Source organism: Falco naumanni, chromosome 3 (assembly GCF_017639655.2).
Source record: "Falco naumanni isolate bFalNau1 chromosome 3, bFalNau1.pat, whole genome shotgun sequence".
Classification (NCBI taxonomy): domain Eukaryota; kingdom Metazoa; phylum Chordata; class Aves; order Falconiformes; family Falconidae; genus Falco; species Falco naumanni.
The window spans coordinates 19,488,117-19,509,706 of record NC_054056.1 but is presented as its reverse complement, the minus strand read 5'-3'; the positions used below and the strand labels follow the sequence as shown (position 1 = coordinate 19,509,706).

The following is a 21,590-nucleotide window of genomic DNA, read 5'->3' as shown; positions in this document are numbered from 1 at the left end:
TTTTGGTCTTCTATGTGAGTACTGTAGGTGGTATCTCAGAATCGCAGAATGGTTGAGGTTGGACCCAGGTTCCTTGCCAGATGCAGGATTTTGCACCCCCTGGCTCTTGTCAGCCTGTGTCTCTGGTCTGTTGAGGTCCTTCTGGCCATTCCCCATTGCATAGATCAGTTTCTTGAATTTCACGTACAAAACTCCTTAAAAACGGTGTATTTACTTAGGCATAAATTACTAGCTGTAAACATGTTTATGTTTTTCAGAATTATAATAAGAAGAGCAATCTCACTTGTATTAAAATTTCTAGTTGGGAGTTTTCAGGATCCTTTACTTGTAATTACTTTTAACAACAATGGTATGAGTAAAATGTGAGAATAAACCAGGAAAACACTTTTTCTTTTGAGGCTTTGTAGCAGTTCGTTTCTGTAGCAATATAACTGCCTTAGATGTGATGTTTTTTTAAAAAATTTTAACGGTTTTACTGGCATAAACTATGCAGTGCGAGTACAGGTTAAGTCATCATTCATACAGCTTGATTTGCTGTTGGAAGGAGTAAACTAGTAAACTCTGAGTAAACTAGTAAAGACTTACTCCAGAGTGTACCTTCTCAAGCAAAGTCTGCTAATTAAAGAAAGGAGTGAATTTGAAAATTATGAATTCTTAAGCAGTTCTCTACAGGAGGAGAGTGTTGTGCTGACAAGCGTGTTTTCCTGCTTTGAAGGGTCTGGTTTTGTTGCTCTGAAAAGGCAAGTTTTAGCAGAACATTTGTGCCTTAATACAAACCCCAAACTCACTGCGGATGAAAATATAGAAGAGTTGATGCAAGTTGTATCTGTTTATTCTGGACACTTAAGGATAAGTGTTCTATAAGCAACTTAATTGTTTGGGCCCCAGCCTGCGCTGGAACTTCAGATATTTGAAAATCAAACCAGAGATAAAAATGTCAAGTTGGCATTCAGTTGCACAAACGATGTTGCTTTTTTATCGCTTTATTAAACCAACTACCACAGAATAATAAGTCTGAAGGAGTTGCATTTGACACATGTTCTAGAATTTTCTATTATGTTTAGAAAACAAGCATTATAAAACCTACCTGTCTGGGAACTCAAATGCTTTGCAAATCTATTGCTATAGAGAATGATAAATTACTAGAGTTAGGTTTTGCACATATGGCCAGATAAAAGTTTATCTTCAGGGCATAAGTAGCTGTCAACAATCTGTCCAAACTACTTTAATCTGTTTCTGTACTATGAGTTCCTATTCAGTTTTTAACATTTGATTTAACTCGGGATTGAAATGTTTTGGTATCCACTTTAAGCCACTGAGCAATACTTATTCTATGTGATCAGCTACTTCTTTAAGATCTAGTCAGATAGTGTGGTGGTTATGTGGTGGAAAGAGGAGGTCTCAGCAGGCTTTAAGCTCCTAATAGTATTACTGTCTCTCTATTACTGATGTAAAATTACACAGTAAAATGTTATTAGAAGACTTGATCATATATTTCATTCCCTAATCATTTTGTTTTATTTTCTGTGCATACTTGGATGATGAGCACAATGCATGTGTTTGAGTATATTGGCAGCAAAATAAGCAGTAACAAAGTAGTATTTTACTATTTATTTTCATTTAGAAGAAAGAAAAAAGACTAGTAGGAGTTGAAAAAGTTGCTCTGTAAGGAGGCTGTGTATTGTGTTAGGCATAAATTTGGCTGTTCCCACTATCTAGTGATAATGCATTTCCCTAGAATTTCAGGGCTTTTGGTGTCTTGCCTGGAGCAGCAGTCTGACTATCTTGAAATCCCAAAGAATTTCCCCAGTTTTGGGAGAAACAGCTTAGAAAAGCTGGAGGTGAGAATCAGCAAAGCGGATTTCAGAGGTAGGACAAGTCAGGCAAACAAACTAAGAGACTCCGGGCATGTTGTCAAAGGCTTTGGAAATAAAAGACAAATTACTCTTGCAGAAGTTAGGTTCAAGAATTCCTGCGTAGCAGCAGTCTGTTACCTTTGAAGTATCTATTCGTAAGATTGATGCCATGCATTACATTTTTTTTTCTAAAGATACCGTCACCTTTTTCTTCTGTTGGATTGTTTAATTTTGGTGGGGCTTTTTCTTTTCTTACTTGAAGGCTTTCCTAGGCGAGCTGTTATCGTTAACTTGATGATTCTAACCAGAAAATGTCTCTTGCTGTTCCTCATTTTTATTGTGAAAAAGGAATTTCTGCATAACCTATCAAGTTCTGATTATCAATCCTAATTAGGAGTGATCTTGCAGTTGTTTTAAAGTTAACTCAGTAAAATTTTAGATATTATCTTCAAATCAATCTGAATGGATCCATAAGGAAAGAGTGGCTGGCACAAGTTAATCTGATTCTGGCTCCCACATGGGGCGCGAGGCGTGTGCTTGGCTGGCCGTGGAGTGGAGCTGGGCAGACCTGTAGTGCCGTACTCTGGCAGCTCGCGTTCCAGTGGTAGAAAACCTCACGTGGAGTAAGGTGTTACTTCTGCTCCTGCCTTGTCAGGAGTCCACAGCTGAGGGTGGTGCTGGGTTCTCCATGCAAGGGCTACGGCCCGTCTTGCCACGCTGTCGTTGCTCTTGGTGCGCATGAAGGGTATGAGATTTACCCAAAATATTTCACTTTGTCAGTTACAGTTCTGATCGGAGGTGTCCGTGTAGCTTTGCACAGCCTTCCTCTGTCTGTCAGGTCAAAAGAAACTGGAAAAAATAGAAATCCTCTGCTTTTTGCTGGCATGAAGTCCAGTGATAAATCTTGGTAGCTGGGTCTGTTGCTTCTTCCTAGGCTCCTGCTTGGTGAAGGGGAATGTGCTTTTTCCTGCTAAACTTTTAACCAAAGATTTATCCTCTTGTTTTTCATGTGCCTGTTGTAATCTGAAGGCTTTGTCAACTCCTTTGACTTGTACTTTTCTGTGTTTAAGCTTTATGAGATACCAAGATTCTTGTCCCCCTAATTTAGTTAATGGTATGTTCTTCAAGTTGATGCCTGTGGCTGCTGCTGACACCTTTGAGACTAAAGGTGCTTTCAGTGGGTGCTGGTATATTGGGCCATACCCTTCTCACAGCCACCTCCCTTTGCTTGTAAGCTCTGCTTTCATCGAGGCAACATGCTCCTTAAGTCAGCTAGAAGCACACTTTGAGGTGTATGTGCATATGTATTTTTCTGTGTAGTTTGTCCTCAGAAATATGTAACTGCACTAGGGAGGCTGATGGGGAGAGCGAGTTCTGCTCTGCTGTCAGAGCTCTCAAGTCAGGCACCCTGTTTAGTCAATATTCTTAAAATATTTTGACAGTTTTGCACCCCTGCTTGGGGCATCAGTGTTAGTGTGTGCTTTGCATTAGGATCAGAAAATTGATTGAACTGATTACGATTTTTTCCTACTGAAATTTAAGGCTGAAAAATAAAAAAGCTAGTTAAAAAATCCCAATTCCCGATGCCATTTCTGTTACAATAAGCAGCAATTTAATGATTTTCCTGTATAATACAACTATTGCATATCTGACTGTACATTGTAAGAAGGATCCTACTGAATCTTTAAGCACACATGCAGTACTTGCACTTAGAATAGTTCTCATAATCCCTTTTAAATAAGAACCAACTTTCCATTTGTAAACCAGAATGTTTCCCTGTGAGGGCCAAATGAGCACTATATGTTAAGGACAGAGAAATGGAAAATGCCAGCTCAACTCGGGACTCAGACCAGAATAATGATTCAAATAATGATGGCAAAAAAAATGATGTTCATGGAATAGCATCCATTTTAGACAATTTTCCTGTTTTAGTTTGACCTTAAAATGGTTTGCAGTGGAGCCAATTTTGTGTGAAGGCTGTAACCTCTCTGGCTGCAAAAGGTTCAGTTTCATCCCTCTCACCTATCTGGACATGCAGCATAATTTGTATCAGAGTGGTCTGTAATCTCAGTGAAATTAGGTTGATGTAGTAGGTTATGCTAGGTAGGAATTTTCTCCTGCTGTATTGCAATTACTCCTCCTGGAAAATATTTTCATCCTTGATTCATTTGAAGGAAGATGTGCCATCTACTGCTTGTTGAGAAGCATGCTTCTAATACTAACACACATAGTAAATATGACTAATAAATCAAAGATGTGCGCAAAATTGGTTTAGAAATGAATAAGCAAGGCGTAAAATACCCTCAGATTCTTGGATATTAATCAGGCGATATGTTTGGATCATTCATGGGACAGATCACCATAGGTTACTGCAGTTCTAAATGTTAAAAAACAAGCAGAATAGCAGATTAGCAGATGCACAAACAGGGAGTAGTGCCAGTGAAAAATATTCTGATGTTTGTATAAAACGTGATGGTAGAACTGACATCTGCCAAGTACAGTACTGATTTCCATCCCATTATATAGTGGTACTGGGGCCTCCTTTACCTGTTTTGATCTGAAAAGTGAGAACTTTTTGAGTGTTCTAAGCATTCTGAGCTTTTATTTTGTCATTAAACTGAAGATGTGAATAATTCACGTTACCTTTTATCCTGTATCGCTGCATTTCTCCAAAAAGATTACTAGTATACATCAGAAGAATAATGAAGCAGAGCGATGAATCAAATAGAAAAGATAAATTAATGCTTTTGAATATCCTTCTGTATATCTCAAAATAATATAAATCAGTAAGTTAAAATTTGAGAATGTGAATATGAATGTAGATGCTTTTTTTAAAAAACTTGGAACATTGTTTACTATATATGAGAATTCCATAATGTTTTTAATAAAGAGATATAAAAATTCTTAAAGCATGCTGAATCAATATAGCAATTCAAAGAAGATGCAGTGTGATCAAGCTTGGATTAAAAGCATCTGTGTGCTTGTCAATAAGGAACTGTGATGAGTTTGGGGGTATCATATTGACTGTGTATTAATACATGGTATCCTATAAGACCATCAGCTGATTGTTTAGAATGTAAATGAATCTGTTGATGGATCCAGTGACTCATGGCTTAAATTCCAATTAATCAATTGCTTCATCGGTTTCTTAATTCAGATCAAATATCTCAAGTACACACAGTTCTTTCATGGTCTTAAGAGAAAGTAATGCTTTAAAACTAATTTAATCAGTCCTGTATGAATGCCACTACACTTTTCGATTGCATCCTATGTGAAAGCATTGTTGCTTAAATGTTCGGGATGTTTCAGGTGTCTTGGCTTCTTTCCTCCTTAGATACTAGCATAATTGAAAGCTTCTTGTTATAGTGGTAAATGAAACTCTGTATTCCAATATGTCATCTTAGTGCTGCTATTCATCTTGTCATCAGCTTAAAATTTTCATGCACATAGTCACTTAAGTAATATAAATGATTTAAAAATTAAATTGTTCGTAAATGATCTGGTATTAGGTGTGCGAAGTCAAAGTCCATTTTTCTTTTGTTGGATATATTGTAGTAACCCATCTCTTTCAGTGCTTTTGACTTAAAGCAGGGAGGCTGGTAATATTACCAGACAATATATAGCTGTTTATGACACCACAGCTCCACGTGCCCTGTTTCCCGGTGACCCATCAATTAATTCATCAACACTTGATGCAGGCTCTTTACTGTGACACTTATACCAGTTGATCTTAATTTGATTGCCGTTAAAACCTTCCTTTCCTGACAACTGCTGTCAATTATACAAAATAAAATCAAGTATTCATAAGTAGGCTGTAATAGGATATAGGCAGACAGATTTAATAATTCAGTTTTGCTGAGGCTTGAAAGGCATTAGTTTGTAGCTGTTGTTCTCATTTGTAAAAAATTCATTTGATACAGCTCTGGAGAGAGAAGGCAGACGTAATTTTATTTATTTAGATTTGACAGAGAAGAACCCAGACTTGTAGTGGTGGTTTAGCATTGTCTCTGTTTAAGAATAACTGACATGAATTGTTATCAGTTACATGTTACAGAAGGTAAATGTAATTTAATTTTACGTTTGGGTTTTTTTGACTAATTTAAGTGCACACACTCTCTGGTTGTTTTTAGATTATGTCTCTGCAATGGAGCGTGGAATTCAACCCTGCATTTATGCAGACAGAACAACACTTTTTCAAGACTGGGTGCTTGGTCTTTAATATGCTGGTAGAATGTGCATATTCCTGCATATCTGCTATATACAGCTATGGTTGCTTCCCTCTGCATCTGTAGCACAGCATAATGTTAAAATATGTGCTATGGCATATTTGAATTATACCTTGTAAGTGCTCTTTAGTGCTTACTGGCAAGTTTGCTGGTATTTGTCAAAAAATTTGCAGGTGGAAATCTCTTAACTTCAGTGTTCTTCGAGAGAAAGGTAAAGACTGTTTTCAGGTTTCACAGACAGTGTTGTTAATTGGCTTCTTACATACTGTTCTTTACTGTGTATACTGACGTTTGTAACACATACCACGTGTGGCATTGACTGTTAAGGCTCTGTGGAAGGGATTTGAATGTACTTGTGAAATCTAAAAACGGAAATATTTTTTTAAATAATTTTGCTTGTAAAATGCTGATTACATAAGGTGTCGCTGAAGACAAGGTCTGCTGTAAGCGATTGCTCAAAGAGCAGAAGAAAGTGAGAGTGGAAGTATTTTTATAGTGATGTTTCATTTACTTTGTCATTTTTTAATGTTAGTCAGAATAAGTTATTCCACAGGCTTTTTCCCCCCTGAATTCAGAATACCCTCTCTTCTGTCCCATCTCGTGACTTAGAGCCGCTTTCTCGGATCCCTCTTCCAGGCCAGGAACTGGAAGTGGGGAAATGAAAATTAAGTTCTGATATAGGACAAGTGGGATAGTTTTGTTTCTTAATGGCAAGAAACCCACCTTAATTTCTCATGTTGCCGTTAGTCAAGAAACCTGGCCAGTCCTAGAAAGCAAGTACTTTCAGTATTAACATACTTTCCCACCTTCTCATTGTACAAACAAAGTCAGTAGGCTTCACGATCAAGGTGGGGAGGAAGCTCTGGCTCTTCAAGAGGCCACTCTGCCTAAACTTTTCCTTGCCGTTTTCAGAATCTGATTTTGCAGGGAATTTCCGTGAGTTGATGCATGCATGTTGAGGTGTGTTGGTTCAGTTAGCCAGTCTGGGATTATTCAAGAGAACATGAGGCCATATTTGTGTAACTGGTGCAATGTTCTGTTGCTGTCCGATTATTTTAGGACCCAGTTAGGCTACTAAGAAAAGTTCTGTTGCAGTTTCCTGCTAAAGAGCTTTGCCTAAAACGTCTTTGGAAGAACAGTGTATGTAATATGTAGGGGATGCTACAGATGACATGCAGTTTTGTTTCTGCAGCAAAGTAAACCAGCGTCTCTGGGGTCGTTCAGATTTTCTTTCCACGGTTAATGCAAATACTAAATCTCAATGTAATTCAGATTGCTTGAATGTAGGGGGTTTTTTGCATGTTTGTTTCTTCATTACATCCTTCCATGAAAATCTGGTGGTGCAATTTTATATAGAATAATTTAGATTATTTTCCTTTAGCAAAGTAGATTGCTCTTAATCTGTGGATACTGTTTAGGCTTTCTTCTGTTCACTACACTTTCTTTAGAAACTACTTGGTAAATAGGCTGAATAATAAGCTGATTGTTTTAAGGAAAAGTTATCCATCTTTCTGTGTATCAGAAACAACACTTGCAAATTAGATAGGAGTAAATAATTTAATTAATACGCAACAATTTTTATCTTCCACATGACTTATTTTAAAAGTCCGGTAGCTAGAATACATTTAAAAAAATACGTAACATCCCCAAATAATATTTTCAGAAGCCTGTATTAAATACTGTAATTAATACTCAGAAGTATGTATGTAAAAATAAAATGTAAGTGCTTGGTGGTAGCACAAGTTTAAGAACATTAATATCAGGAAATTAAAGATATCTCATATAAAAAACCAATGGATAAAATATGAATAGCAGGTTTGGTAGTATAAAAAATACAAGATTTGGCTATCTCGTGATGAGGCATAGTATTAAAAGAAAGCTTATGATATAATTGGTTTTTACTTCATTAAGAAGCTTCCCTTTCTGGCTTGGGGCGGATTTTTTCTTTTTGGGGGTTGTTGGGGTTTTTTTTCCTTCCTCTCTCACTTTTAAGTTTTAGTTGAAATATGACCAGCATTGTCCAAGCACAACCTGTGTTGAGTTTGAAAAATTCTGCGCAGGGCCTTTCCGCAGGATGGCTGGGGGTAGGCAGGCCGACAGGAGAGGCCACTGCTGCACACGCAGGTGTAAGCCAGTCGCAGGTCCAGACAGCCCCAGGTCCAGTGCAACGGAGCGGGTGGGATTCTGCCCACTGCCCTGTCCTGAGCACGGTGCCTTGGCGGGGCAGGGCAGGCACTAGTGTTAGCATCTTCGCAGGTGAGCTTTTATATCTCTATTTCAAAACACCATAAAATTTACTGAAATACACATTATTTTTGTTCAATATTCTGTTAACACACAGAATAAAAAATATGGATTTTTATCCACAGTATCCCAAATAACCATAAACAAGAAGTCTGTTAATAATTAGTGTATCCTTATATTTTAAAGTTACATAGTTACTTCAGGTTCTTAAAATGGTTTTCATCCTTCCTATGGCAGGTGGTGCTTTTGCACAGAAAAGCAATCTTAGGTGAGATTTCTGGACAGGCCTTAAATATTTGAGCTTTTGCTAAAACACAGAAAATGTAGTCCTAGGGCTTCCCTAAGCGTACAAGTTTCACAGATTTCCACTGAAATGGTTTAAAAAGTCACTTCAGTTGTACTTGGGCAGCACCTTGCATGGACAAGCTCTAAATTGATTTCTGCTGTCTTTGGCTGATGAGGCTAAATGGGATGCACTCGTAAATTAGTTTTCATGTGCACACATGAAGTTTGCACCATTTCTGATAAATGATTAAACTCTTTAAACCCAGCGTAACTTCCTTAAATCAACCCTTAAATTCTAATTGAGACCGCTCAAAAATTCTCACTATAAAGACAGAATTGTCAGGTGTGTTCATAGTGTTGAGCTCTCTCCGCTGATCTTGATTGACTGAATTGCTGTGGGAAATGAGCATCTGAGTGCCCTCACTGTATAAAGTAAAAAGTTTAATTTTATTCACTGTCTTTTATATGTAGCCTTATGAAAATTTCCTACATTGTGTCGAATTTTTTTTTGAGAGCTGTGCTTTGATTGTTAAATATTTAAAATACTTCATGACTTTTCCTTTAAAGCAGCACAGAACATTAAAGAATGTTGATTATTTGTGTGCTGTAAATAATAGTCAGATTCAAGACTTATCACTGAATTCAGAAGCAATAGCGATTCCTGACGTTTGTACAGGGGTTATTTTCCTAGCAAGTCATATTCAAGTTAGAAATGTAAGAGATTTTTATCAATGACTGAAAGAATTCTGTTTGTTAAAAGTACGTAACCCAATTTTTTACTACATTTGCTGGGTTTTTTTTTTATCTTATCGATGAGGGGGGAGAATGCTTCCAAGCCATTCAAAATGGAGCAGTTACAATAGCTATTTTCTGAGAAGACTTTGATTTTTGGAAGTTTTATGGACTGATGACTCAAATACCTTCCAAAGGTAAAGCAAGTGTGATTCCAGGCAGTGCAGCATGGGGAATGTTTAGGTTTTTACATGTCCAAGGGCTTGGTAGGGGTGAAGGTTGTTTTTATGCATTGTTTCTAATTACGTGTTTAATTTCCCATGTTTATAGCTTCGTTAAGCCAGGTTTCAAATCAGTATCTCATAGTATAATTGCTTAGTCAAATCTGCTGCAGTATTTGAGGTAGAGACGAAGACTGTATTGTTTCAGTTTTGCTGTTGTGATCACTATTGAAAGCTGACTTGGCAGAAAGCAGCTCCTTTTTCTTGATAAAAGGGAAACAGGCTATGAGATAAGTTATTGATGAAATTAACTGCTGAAGTGGAGAGGAAATGCAGCTGGCCAATACATGTCATAGTGTGAGCTCTATTAAATGAATATATGTGCAGTCAACCATTCACAGGAGCCACACTGGTCTTGAACTGCATTGATCTCTGGTATAATTCTAAATGAAATTGATGGAAGAGAGCAGCCATTGACAGGAAGGGTAAAGAGAACCATGAAATGTCTTGTACAGGAGAAGTATGATGGGAAGTGGGCTCATCAGTGCCCTGGATAGAAAGTGCAGTGAAACCATGGTGTTTTTTGGTGTTCCTGGGTGCCTCACCCATAATTACAATGCAGCTTATGTTACTGGACTCTTCAAAAATTGCTTTATAGTATTTTATTTTTAGAAAAAAATCTTAAAAATCCTGTCCAGAATTTAAAATCAGCTTCAAGAACTTTAGCTCCAGTGTTGCAGCTTGCAGCTCTGAGCTTTGGGTGAAATTCAGTTGTGATAATGTGTTCTGAGAGTTACCTTAACATGTAAAGATTTGTTTACTTACTATGCATTTAATATAAATACAGCTGTTACATGAAGGATTGTTAAGCTCCTTTCAAGGCTCTTGTGCAAAAATGCTACCTTCTAGTCAGATATAATTTCAGGTGGCTTCTCTCTCAGGCATGTCCTTTCAGACCGTTAGCTCATTGAGCTGCTTAATTTACAGGCCTTGATGAATAAAACATTGGGTTCTGTTAGATTTTACTTACATCAGGGTCCACGTGTCCTATAAAAGAATATCTCTCTTAATTCTGTGCTCGCTGGTAGGTACCCTTTCTGGATGTACTGCCTGTGGGACTCAAAGCTTCTAGCCCATCGCCCCCTGGTCCGTGTGAGAAGACCCCAGCCTGGGTAACCTCCTTGGCCAGGCTTTCCATCAGTTTAATTGCTACCCCATCACTTCTAGTGATGAAACTGGTTTGTTAGGTCTTAATGTATTGGTTGAAATATAGAAGGAATTATGGGTATATATGCATGTATGTCTATACACATTGTTTAAAATTTGCAAATAACTACAAAAATATTTTTCTTTCACACCCATGGTACACTGTAACAATAGCGTATACAGTTGTTAGGCTGTAGCTTAATGAAAGTTGTCATTATTCAGAAATATTTAAGGGTTTTTTTTAGTGTAGCAATTGAGGAGTATTGCTAAAATTTTACCACTTTTTAAAGACTTAAAACTAGATGGAAATTGTAGATAATTGTGTATGTTTTTAATAGATTTGCAATGTTCGTCTGCAGTCTTTTTTGAATCTTACTATGAGTAAGCTATGTAATACTCCAGACTTGATGATGGCCATCAAACCAGTTACTGGGGTGGGGGGAGGTTCTGCACTGGTCTCAATTTTCTGTTCCTTGAACGCTGGCCGCCTGCCCGTGAAGCATGCTGCGGCTCCGTGGTGTGCACCAGCCTGCGTCTTGAGCTCCCTCCTATATTAAGTACCATGCATGTTTTACAGCTTTCTTTAGCCTTGAGTCCTTGACACTTACAGATGATTCAAAGTTATTTATTCTAAGTATATACATTGTGACCCATATTGTTTTGAATAATATCCATGTTAAGGATTTATTTTTAAAAAAACTTTTTTCAGAGAAGCCAGGAAACTATAAGCAGTGGAAGTTTATGGTGTCATACCAACATGTGCAGGCATCGGTTCCTTACTCTTTTGTGTTGGGAGTTGTACAAGTGACACAGTTTTAAAATGGAATAATGAAACCTGTTTCATCTTCAGCCAGTGAAGTTGTATCTCTTGCTGGTAACATTTGGAAACCTGTTTACAAACTATTAAGAAACATGTGAAATAGGATTCCCTCCCCTGTTCATAAACAGGCATATTGTTAATTGTATCAGGTAAAAATTGTGCTATTGTGTGATATCTGGAGCATTCCTGGAAGAAAGCACACAGACATTCCAAAATATGAATCCTTTTATAAGTAGCATATTTATTTTTAAAAAAGTTGTAAATTGCTTTATTTTCACTCTTTCTATTTTTTTTAACCCAAACTGAATTTTTGAGATCAAAAAAAAATAGTTTGCTGTCTTTTTATAATTTCAAGGTTCGTGTTTCATTCGAACTGACCAGCTGGATGGAGAAACAGACTGGAAACTGAAGGTTGCTGTCAGCTGCACACAGAGATTGCCAGCTTTGGGGGTAAGCATTTTATCTACTTTTAAGAGATCTTCCATGTATGTGCATATATATCTCATCTAAAGGATTGTTACAATTGTTGTAAGTACTGAAAAATACCTGTTACCACAATCTTAGGTTTTGCAATAAATAGGAGGTGGATATTCCACTGAATGCTGAATGAGAAGTTGGTTATGCAAATATTCTTGTTTTCACGTTGAAAAGAAACAGATAGAATTGGATTTTTCTTTTTCGACTTAGCAGTTCTCATTGTGGTCCCCACTGACATCCCGCCTCTGCAGAAGCGTTATCACAGTTGTGTTTTCAGCCAGGTGTTACACTGCAAGCACAAGTCGTTCTTGCCTCGAGAGCCCTGGCTTTGTTGGCAGGCTCGGGCAGCAGCAGCCGGCTCCTGGGCGTGAGGTGCTGCCTGGTGTCAGGATGCTTGCAGGGCTGACGGGGTGCAGCATGCAAGTTCCTGCACAGGAGGGCTAAGGGTTGCCTGAATGTGTGGTTTTTTGAAGTGAATATGTCATATCATGGGTATCTATTAAAATCGTGAAAAAGGACATGTGTATGTGTGTGCATATATGTGTGGATTCAAAACAGACCCATATGTACAAAACTGTGTAGAGTTGTATAAAGGTCTCAGCTGCGCCCCTCGTACTGGGGAGGCTCGATGTTTTGCAGGAGAGTTACTTTGGGATTAGGAGACTTGCTCTGGACACATGCTCAAGTTTCAAGCTTGTGGAAATTTAACCGCAGAATTTCTAGTGTTTTGATGCTAAATCCTTTAGGTGTTTTATTAAAGGCATCGTAAGAGGACTGTTTATATCCCATGTCAATAGAAAAAGGGTTAGATAATCTGCCAGATTTTAGCAGGACTCCTGCAGTTATTCTTTCAGAATTACAGACTTCCTGCTATACTGAAATTAGCAAAAGGGAGAGATTTATTTTTTTTCCTGGGTTCATACTGTTCTGGCTACTGGCCTCACGCGTGACCGGAGGAGGAAAAATAGCTAGGTTTGAATTTAGAGGATTGGGAACAAGGGGTGGAAGCGAAGGTTGGTCATCGCAGACAGATGCTAAATCAGGCTCCAAGGTGGGAGTGCTGGTGCAAGAACAGACAGCAACAATTGTTCTGTAGTCTACAGTTGAATTTAGTATTTGTAATAATGCCTCTCCTGTAGGTTTTTCTCATTTAGTCATTGCTCTATCTTGTTTTGTCATTTAAAAGAAGAAAAAAATCGTCACATTTGAGACAGATGCATGCAGTTGACTAAACCAGTCAATTTTCTATCTTGCTTCGGATTTTTAAAACAAAATAGTGCTTTTCAGATAGTTACAACTGTGCCAAACTTAGCTATTATTTTTTTATTTCTCTTTTATTTTGGAAGCATCACTGACTGCACTTGGCAAATGCAGCTCTGTGCAGAGTGCTGCCTCTTGGAGTTCTGTTTGCTGGTTATACTTTCAGTGTTGTGAGCTTGGAAATTTCAGTGTTCTGAGCTTTGGTGTTCGGAGGCTGGTGAAATCTGGAGTAAATTACAATGCAAAGGTTTCTTTACACTCTCCTTTGGAAAAGAAGAGGAAAAAAAGTTGTACGTTATCTTTTTTTTTTTTTTAAAACTCAAATCCGTATCTGAAGTTTTCCCTCCTTGCTAGGAAGAAATAGGCCTGGTAGAGCAGGGAATTGTTATACTGTAACTTTTATATTATTTGTTTTTTTTTAAAAAAAAAAATCAGTTATTGAGTAGACTTGACAAATAAATTGTCATCTGTGGAGATAGTATAAATTTATGGTTAAACCTGCACATTTGATTTCAAGGAAGTAAATGTTTGTATTGTAGTTGCTTACGGTGGAAAATAAATCCAAAATGGTTTGACGTTGGGGAGTCTGTGTTTGACCAGTCAGACGTGTGGCCCCAGCTTCCCGCAGAAGTGAAGCTTTGCTGCAGGTGGTGGTTGTTCTGGGCATGTGGGGAAGGAAGGCAAGAATCACCTAGAAATTATTCACACATCTTGGAAACAGTGTACAAGAGTCAGCTGTACAATATAGTAACCATTTCTTCCTTAGTTGTTTCCACTTACTGCTATTAACTGATCTCAGAATGGTCTGTGCTTCTTGCAAGATGTTCTTGTGTTAGTCGTCATCTTGAGCTGTAGGTGACAACCTGAGTTGTGTCATTGGGTGCGGTTAAGCAAGAAGCTGTGTACACTTCAACAGTTAGATATTGAGAAGAAACCCTTCAACCGTGAGGGTGGTGGGGCACCAGCACCGGCTGCCCGGAGCAGCTGTGGATGCCCCATGCCTGGCAGGGCTCAAGGCCAGGTGGAATGGGGTTGGGAGCAACCTGGTCTGGTGGTGTCCCCATGGCAGGGGTTGGGATTAGATGATCTTTAAGGTCCCTTCCAACTCAGACTATTCTTTGGGTCTGTGAACAAACCTTGCCTAGCCACCAGCAGCAAATGGAAGCCACCAGGCAGGTGACATGCTTTTGCCCTTTCTCGCATCACGCCGTTACTGGCGGTTAACCATGCTAGCCAAGCCATTGTCTGCAGTAAGGTGACATGTCATCCTGAGGTAGCTGGCACTGGCTATAATCCTTCCTGCCGGCTAAACTGTCATCACCCAGTTTCCACACTGTGTGGTTTGATCAGACCATTGACACTTAATGGTTCTTTAATGAGATTGTTTTAAATGGCTGCTTCCTAGCTGGGCCTGGCCTGTTGGCAGTGGTCATGTCCCGTATCTGCCTCACTCTGAAGCCCCAGCTCGCTGTGAATTATTTTGGGGAAACGATAGCGTAAGACACCCAAATATAAATGCTTTTTAGGGGGTCCCCAGATCCTTCAAAGAAGATCACGCACAGCGTGCATCCCAGAAAGCTGTTTCCTTCCTCTGGAAATCACATCAGTATCTAATTTCTGCAGACACTTTTACCTTGACTGGGATGGCAGTAATATGCAAGAGTATCAGCCATCGAAAGAAACTTTGTGGATGGATAACTTCAGAATATTAACGTGGAGCTCTAAGCAAGCCATGAACTTTGAACAAACAAAAAATATCATTATGGAATTACTTTATTCTAAGCCTAATTTTTGTACTTCCTAGTAGAATCATAAGCTGTATCTGTATGTAGGCCCTACATGTACTAGATTTTAAAAAAGTTAAATTAAAATGCAGTGGGCAGAATTACTTCATTATAGTTACAGTAAAAATAATAGTTTTGGAAAAAAGAGTAAAAAAATAGGACAGTTGCTTTAAACATGTAGGGATAATTTTTGGCACCCTTTGAAACTTTACACCCAGCTTATCTAAAAAAGGGATGCCTAAACTGTGTAGTTGAAGGTATCTCAGCAAACATTATTCAAGCTGTCTTGTACATGCAATGCAAAAAATTTGAAGCAACTTGGTTCATAGTAAGAATCATTTGAGAAATCAATTTCAAGTAGACTTTTTCTCACCCTAGGCTTCTACAGTGTCCTCTGTTGCTGAAAACTTCTCTTAAAAGTGAAAAATCAGGCAAGTTGCTTTCCAGGTATTAACTTAAAAATGTGTGTTGCTTTGTAATACATCCCTATATTTATTTCTGTTCCTAACTTGAAAAAAACATCATTTTACAGCAATTGTCTCGCTTGCCTGTGCAGTGTGTAATATGACCATGTGGTTTTTGGTAGGCTTAAAATTAATTCTGCAGAAACTTGATGGGGCTTGAAGCAGTCTGGTAAAAGACTGAGCTTTGCACTGTGGTGTGGGGATCAACTTTGGTTTGCTTTCCTCCACAAAATGTTCCTGGGATCAGGCCAAGGGAAGCTGCTGGGATGCGCTCCTCCCGCCATTCTGTTTGCATCGTGTGCTGCACAGGGTGGGCAGTGCATCGTATTTGCACCCAGAGTAACTGACGTGGTGAAAATAGGTGTTCCCTGAAGGACCTTATCTAAATGGTTTGCTTTAGCTTTTGTGTTATTGAATCAAGCTGTTAGTGAAAAATATCTTGGAATTTTGGAACATGAAACTTCCCAAATACCAGATCATTCATACCTGGTAAATGCCATTTTTTGTCTGTTCTGTGTAATGTTATCAAACAACGTTGCCACTCCCATAGGTAATATATTACTAAAATTCTGCTAATGTGCCTGGTTTGATGCACGCACAGCGGGAACATGGGAATCGGGGCCTGGCCCAGCCTTTCAGTTGCTACCTACTGCTTGTTTAAGGCACAGTAAAAAAAATGGCTAGTTCCGTTAGTCTTGTCTGTCTGAGCATATAGAGCTTAGTGCCGTGCTTGTGTGGGCAGGTGGGAAGGTGCTGGTACCCCAGCAGCGCTCCCAGCATCAGGGCTGTCCCTCCAGCATCCCCGTCACCACCGGGCTGGGGTGGGCAAGGCCTTGGGAGGGGGCACAGCCGGGACAGCTGGCCCAGGAAGGGATGTCCCACGCCACATGGCACCTGCTCAGATATAAAAGCTGAGAGAGAGGAGGAGGAAGGGGGGGCATTCATCATTTATGACATTTCCTTCCGGAGCATCCGCTACACGCGCTGAAGCCCCACTTCCTGGGAAGCGGCCGTGCATCGCCTGCCCATGGGAAGTACGGAATAACATCTTCTGTCGCCCTTTGTTTCTGCACGCACCACCTTTGCTGTTACTTCACTAAACTGCTGCCTTCTTGACCTGGAAGGGTTTTTTTTTTCCATTTTATTTTCCCCTGCCCCACTCTGCTGAGCAGGGCAGTGATGGAGCAGCTTGGTGGGCACCTGGCATCCAGCCAAGGTCAACCCACCACAGTCTGAAAGACGTGAAGCCTGTGTTTGAATTCAGTGCTGCCTTTAGACTGCACTGAAGGCTCCTATCTGTATGGGTGGCTGCAGAAATAGGTTAGGTTTCTGAGGTTACCTTGGTACGAGCTTGCGGTGAGCCAGCAGTGGGCTGCAGGGGTCTGCTGGCAGAGCCCTGGGGCACTCGGGGCTGTGGGGCGCAGCATGGGGTCCCTGTGTGCTGCCCGAAGGTTGGTGGGCAGCACACAGGTGGGGTTGGTGGGCTGGGTTCCTGCCCGAAGGGTCCGAGCAGCCCCGGTGCTGGCTGAGACAGCGTGGCTCCTTGCGGCAGTGCTTTTCCGGGGCTCCAGGGGCTCTCGGTGTGTAAAGCAACAGCTGTTACAGTGTCTTCTCCATGTGCTTGCACTGCCTTTGCGAAGGTGAGGCTTACAGTTTGTATTTATATCTTAAAATATATTTTTAAATAATTTATGCATGCAAGTTGAGCATAAAATAGACTGCAAACAACGGGATCACGTGTTTGACAGTATGCTCCCTCCGCAAGTGTTGCTTGGCTTGGTTTCTTGCCTGGCTGGGCGTGCAGGTGAGAGCGCTGGCGTTGGCCGAGCTGCCCAGCGTGGCGGGGCAGCACCGTAACCCTACCCGGCACCTAGCCCCGCAGACCTTCGGCACGTTTCTTAAAGAACAGATGACACCACCAAGACGATCAGTACAGATTTTGTTGTCTTTCTAAAGCACTTAATGTGATAAGAGAATTAAAATTTCAGCGAGCCTTGTAATGAGGGCTGAGCAGCAAACCCGGCGCCAGCGAGGTTGGGTTTCGTGCCGGCGGGGCACCCCTCCGCTGGGGCGCCCGGAGCCGCTCTGCTCCAGCTGCTGTGATCAACTAGATTTATTAACAGCAATGAGGTCACTGTAATTTTCAATAAATGGTGACTTGCTGATTTATATCAGAAGATCCATACAGCAGTAAACAATACCATTTACATTTAATTAGTTTTATTGAACCAAAGGCAATTTTATTTGTAATGAACTACATGTTATGATTAAGAATGTATTTTAATGATCTTTAAGTAAGGTGAACAAATGTTGCCCTTGACCTAATAGGGGAGATTTTTCTATGTTATTGATAACTTTATGGTGATTTTTAAATTGTGAAATGCAAAAGAGATAGTTTTCAGTATTGTACTGTCATCAAGTCGTTTCCTGACTTTCAATGTAGAAGCATGAAATACATTCTTCTGAATATAGTATTTTTTAAGTATGAGAAAATTAAATGCATATTTAAAGTTTTAAAAATCTCATCTACTTTTGTCTAAAAATAATTTAAATTTTTATTGCTTGAGATTCAAGTCTTTCATGTAGTTTCTTTAATCTAGAGCTAGTACAGTCCCCCTACCCAAGTTGTTTGGGGTTTTTTTCCCCTTTGAATAAGGTAGCAGCTGAGGCCATTTGCCTTCACTGTCTCCTAAAAGCAATTTGATTTTTGACGTAGAATACTGTTCCCATTGAACATATTGGTTGGACTATTTGGCTTCGGCGAACCAGCAGCTCAATGCTTATAGTGTGAAAATAATTATTTACTGAAGCTGAATTTCACAAAGATCAAGTCCCGCATTAGTTAAACCGTTAATAAAAAGTAGTTACCTTTTTTAAAATATCACTAAACCCTTTGTTTAAGGTATTTCCCTTCTCCCTGCTTTTATATAGGGGGAAGCAATGACATAACCTAACAAGGTAAAATTTTCTTGCTCAGTGAGCATAAGTTACATTTACTTGTGGTGTTGCATACAGATGTTGCTGTCATCTTGTTAAATTCACCCTTGCGACTTCAGGACACTGAGGTGAGACGTGCATAGCTGCTACTGCTGGGAGAGCAGTACTCAGTGGAGGAACGGCTTTGTACTCTCACAGCAACCTTTCTGTTAAATGCAGTTCGTCTGTCTTCTAGAACAGTGTCATCCTTTGCATTTCTCTTTCCCTTTTATTATAAAATTTCAGCTACTGTGTTTTATTGGCCTGAGAACAATGTCAGTTTGGAGTACAGAGCACTAGGCTACAGGAACAAAGTCCTTATCCCTTTTCTTTACCCTAATCATGAAAGAAATGTTTCAGAAAGCTGCTGAGAACATAAAATATGCTTGTATGTCTTTTTCTTTCTACTGCTCATGAATGAAATGCCAGTGAACTGCCACTCTGGAGTTCCCTCGGAGCACTAGCTTTACTTAGGCTTGTTAGTTTTGGGAAGAAACATGCACTTTGGAACACTGTGCTGGTTCTAGTTTGTGGTGTTCCAGAGTAATGCCACAGATGTGTAGGGAATGTGCAGATCTGCTTTCCAGAAAAAGTGAGTTTGTTTCAGAGTTGAAATTAAAAAAAAAAAAAAAAAAAAGAAAACATGAAATTGGAGGTGTTAAATCAGAAATACAGGAGAACTAAAACTCAAAAGAAACTGAAGGAACGTGGTAGAAATGTTTACGTTTCAAATGCAACAAAGGAGAGCATGACAGTAGAAGAAAATAGATTAGAAACCAGGAGAATATATTACTGTACAAATGCTAATATACTTAAAAAGGTGGATATTTCTGCTTCTTTTTATTCTAATGTTGCTTCCCACTAAGGCATTCTTTAAAAAGAGAGTTGTTCTTGGTTGACACGTTTCACTAGCAGTTTTTATTGTGCATATGAGCATGTGTGTGGTATTAGTTTTCTGCTGTGCTATCCACTACTGAGAGACTCTTCACTTTTCTTTGCATAATAAAGCACATAATAGCCTGGATTAGCTAAATTGTAGGTGATAACAGATTGGAAAGAAGTGAATGATGAAGATATAGGACACCACATGTGTATTAGTTTCATATGAATTATTTCTCGTGAACTTGATGAAAGTAGGTTGGAAGAACAAGGGCGCAATGAGTGAACTTAATGTGAAAGACTACGATAAACAGCTAATGGTTTAAGATAAACATGATTTGTGAGAGTTAACGTTCAGATTTTATTCATGTTTTAAAAATCATGTGAAATAAAAACTCTGTGGTTTTGCAAGGTACGAAGTGAGAGATTTCTGCAGAATATAAATAAAAGTACAAGTTTGTTATTTACAGAGCTACACTTTTTAAAGGAAAGTGAAATATTTGATAAACATACAGTAGATTTAAAAATAAAATTAATTTTCATCTGGAAAAGTGGAAAAAATAATGATGTTCCAAAAGCTGTAGCCATTTTATTAGAGAAACAAGGATACAAATGCATCATATTTTAAGACACTAACACAGGTGGACAAGTGTGCCTTTAGTTAATTTTTGTAATGTTCAAATATGTAATTTTCTTATATTCAAAATTACAAACAAAAAAGAATGGCATGCCTTTAAAAATAGCTACATTGAGCCAAGATGCCGCTACACGTCTGTGAAAGAGGCTGTAAAATTAATTTGGAGTTGGAAGATGGCATTCTGGCTAGCATGCACAGGGCATTGTGGCCATGTAAGCTGCTCCCCAGCGGGGTGGCTGATTAATTACCCTTTTGCAAGGTAGATGCAGTGATAAAGGACAGAGGTCATACTGGCAGTTAGGTGCCCCACACGGTGGGAAGGTAGACACTTGCATTTCATCAGAGGTTATGGTCTGAGGTTGGCTGGGGTTTGGTATCAAGCATCTGCTCCTCTCCAGAATAGAAACTGGATTGTGAATCCACGCGTGAGTGGTCCACTCGGGTTGCAGTCTCTTAGCTGATGTTGGTGCTGACCATCTGAAAAGCACCAGGAGGTTGGCTTTTGTCATGAGAAGAAAGTCCTTTGGGTCAGGTTTTTAACTATCAGTCTGCGCTGTTCTGTCTGAGGGAGGTGGATGCTTCAGACCAATTACCTGATGAAGTCGTCGTTTCAGAATGTAAGGTGATCCTCCCTGGGCCTCTAGGGACAGCTTTTAAGATCCCAAAATCATTTTTTTCCTTCTCCTGTTTATACCATACCACTCTCTATTTGTAGAGCCTGCTACTGTAGTATCTGAGATGCTCTTATTCTTCTTAGAGGGCAGAGTGTTCATGGGTTGTTTGCTGTCAGGAGTAGTAGTACTAATCATTAGACCCATTTTTGTCAGGCTAGTTTAGAATATCCCAGACTTCAAGCATTTGAGTGAGCCTGATGATGGATCTGGGCTCTCCTGAAGCTGATGGGGCTTTCCATGGGTTGACTGCAGGTGTGCTTCAGCCTTTAAACTTGAATCGATTCCATTTTTTCCTGCTGTGTTTAGTTGGTTTGTCCTTGCTGGAAAAGTAGTTTGTTTCCAGTTTCATTAAAAACAAAACGCACATACACACCCCGCTTTGTTTTTAAAAGAACAAATATGTACAGTATTTGAAGATTATACTATTTGAAATTAAAGTGGGGCTGTTAAAGGAAAATGGATTAAGTAAAATTTCTAACTCATGTTACAAATGTAAAACAGTTTGGTGTTTGAAAAGTCAACACATTTAAAATATCATCTTGGATCTGGTTGCTTTGTAGCAAGATGTACTGAGAAAAATGGCATGGTTCTTATATTGGGTAAAAATCTTGTGAGCTTGACTTAGGGTGGGATGATGGGGATCATAAACTGGGATCTTTGCCACTAAAAGGTTCTTCAAAATATGTGATTAAATAATAGTAAGTACATTAATCTGTTTTACAGGATCTCTTTTCAATCAATGCTTACGTTTATGCTCAGAAGCCACAGCTGGATATTCACAGTTTTGAGGGTACCTTCACACGGGTAAGTAGTGTTGTACTTAGACTTCTACTTCTCTCCTCTATTTCT

At 39.3% G+C, this 21,590-nt stretch overlaps 1 protein-coding gene across 2 annotated transcripts in view; it reads left to right on the top strand.

Moving 5' to 3' along the window:
- The window catches only part of ATP9B (ATPase phospholipid transporting 9B (putative)), a 167,961-nt gene that overhangs the window by 54,968 nt on the left and 91,403 nt on the right, over window positions 1–21,590 (top strand). For both annotated transcript variants that reach the window (XM_040585542.1, XM_040585541.1), the window contains exons 8-9: window positions 11,946–12,040; window positions 21,465–21,545. In XM_040585542.1, the coding sequence (XP_040441476.1) occupies window positions 11,946–12,040; window positions 21,465–21,545 (176 nt within the window). The remainder of the gene's footprint in view (window positions 1–11,945; window positions 12,041–21,464; window positions 21,546–21,590) is intronic.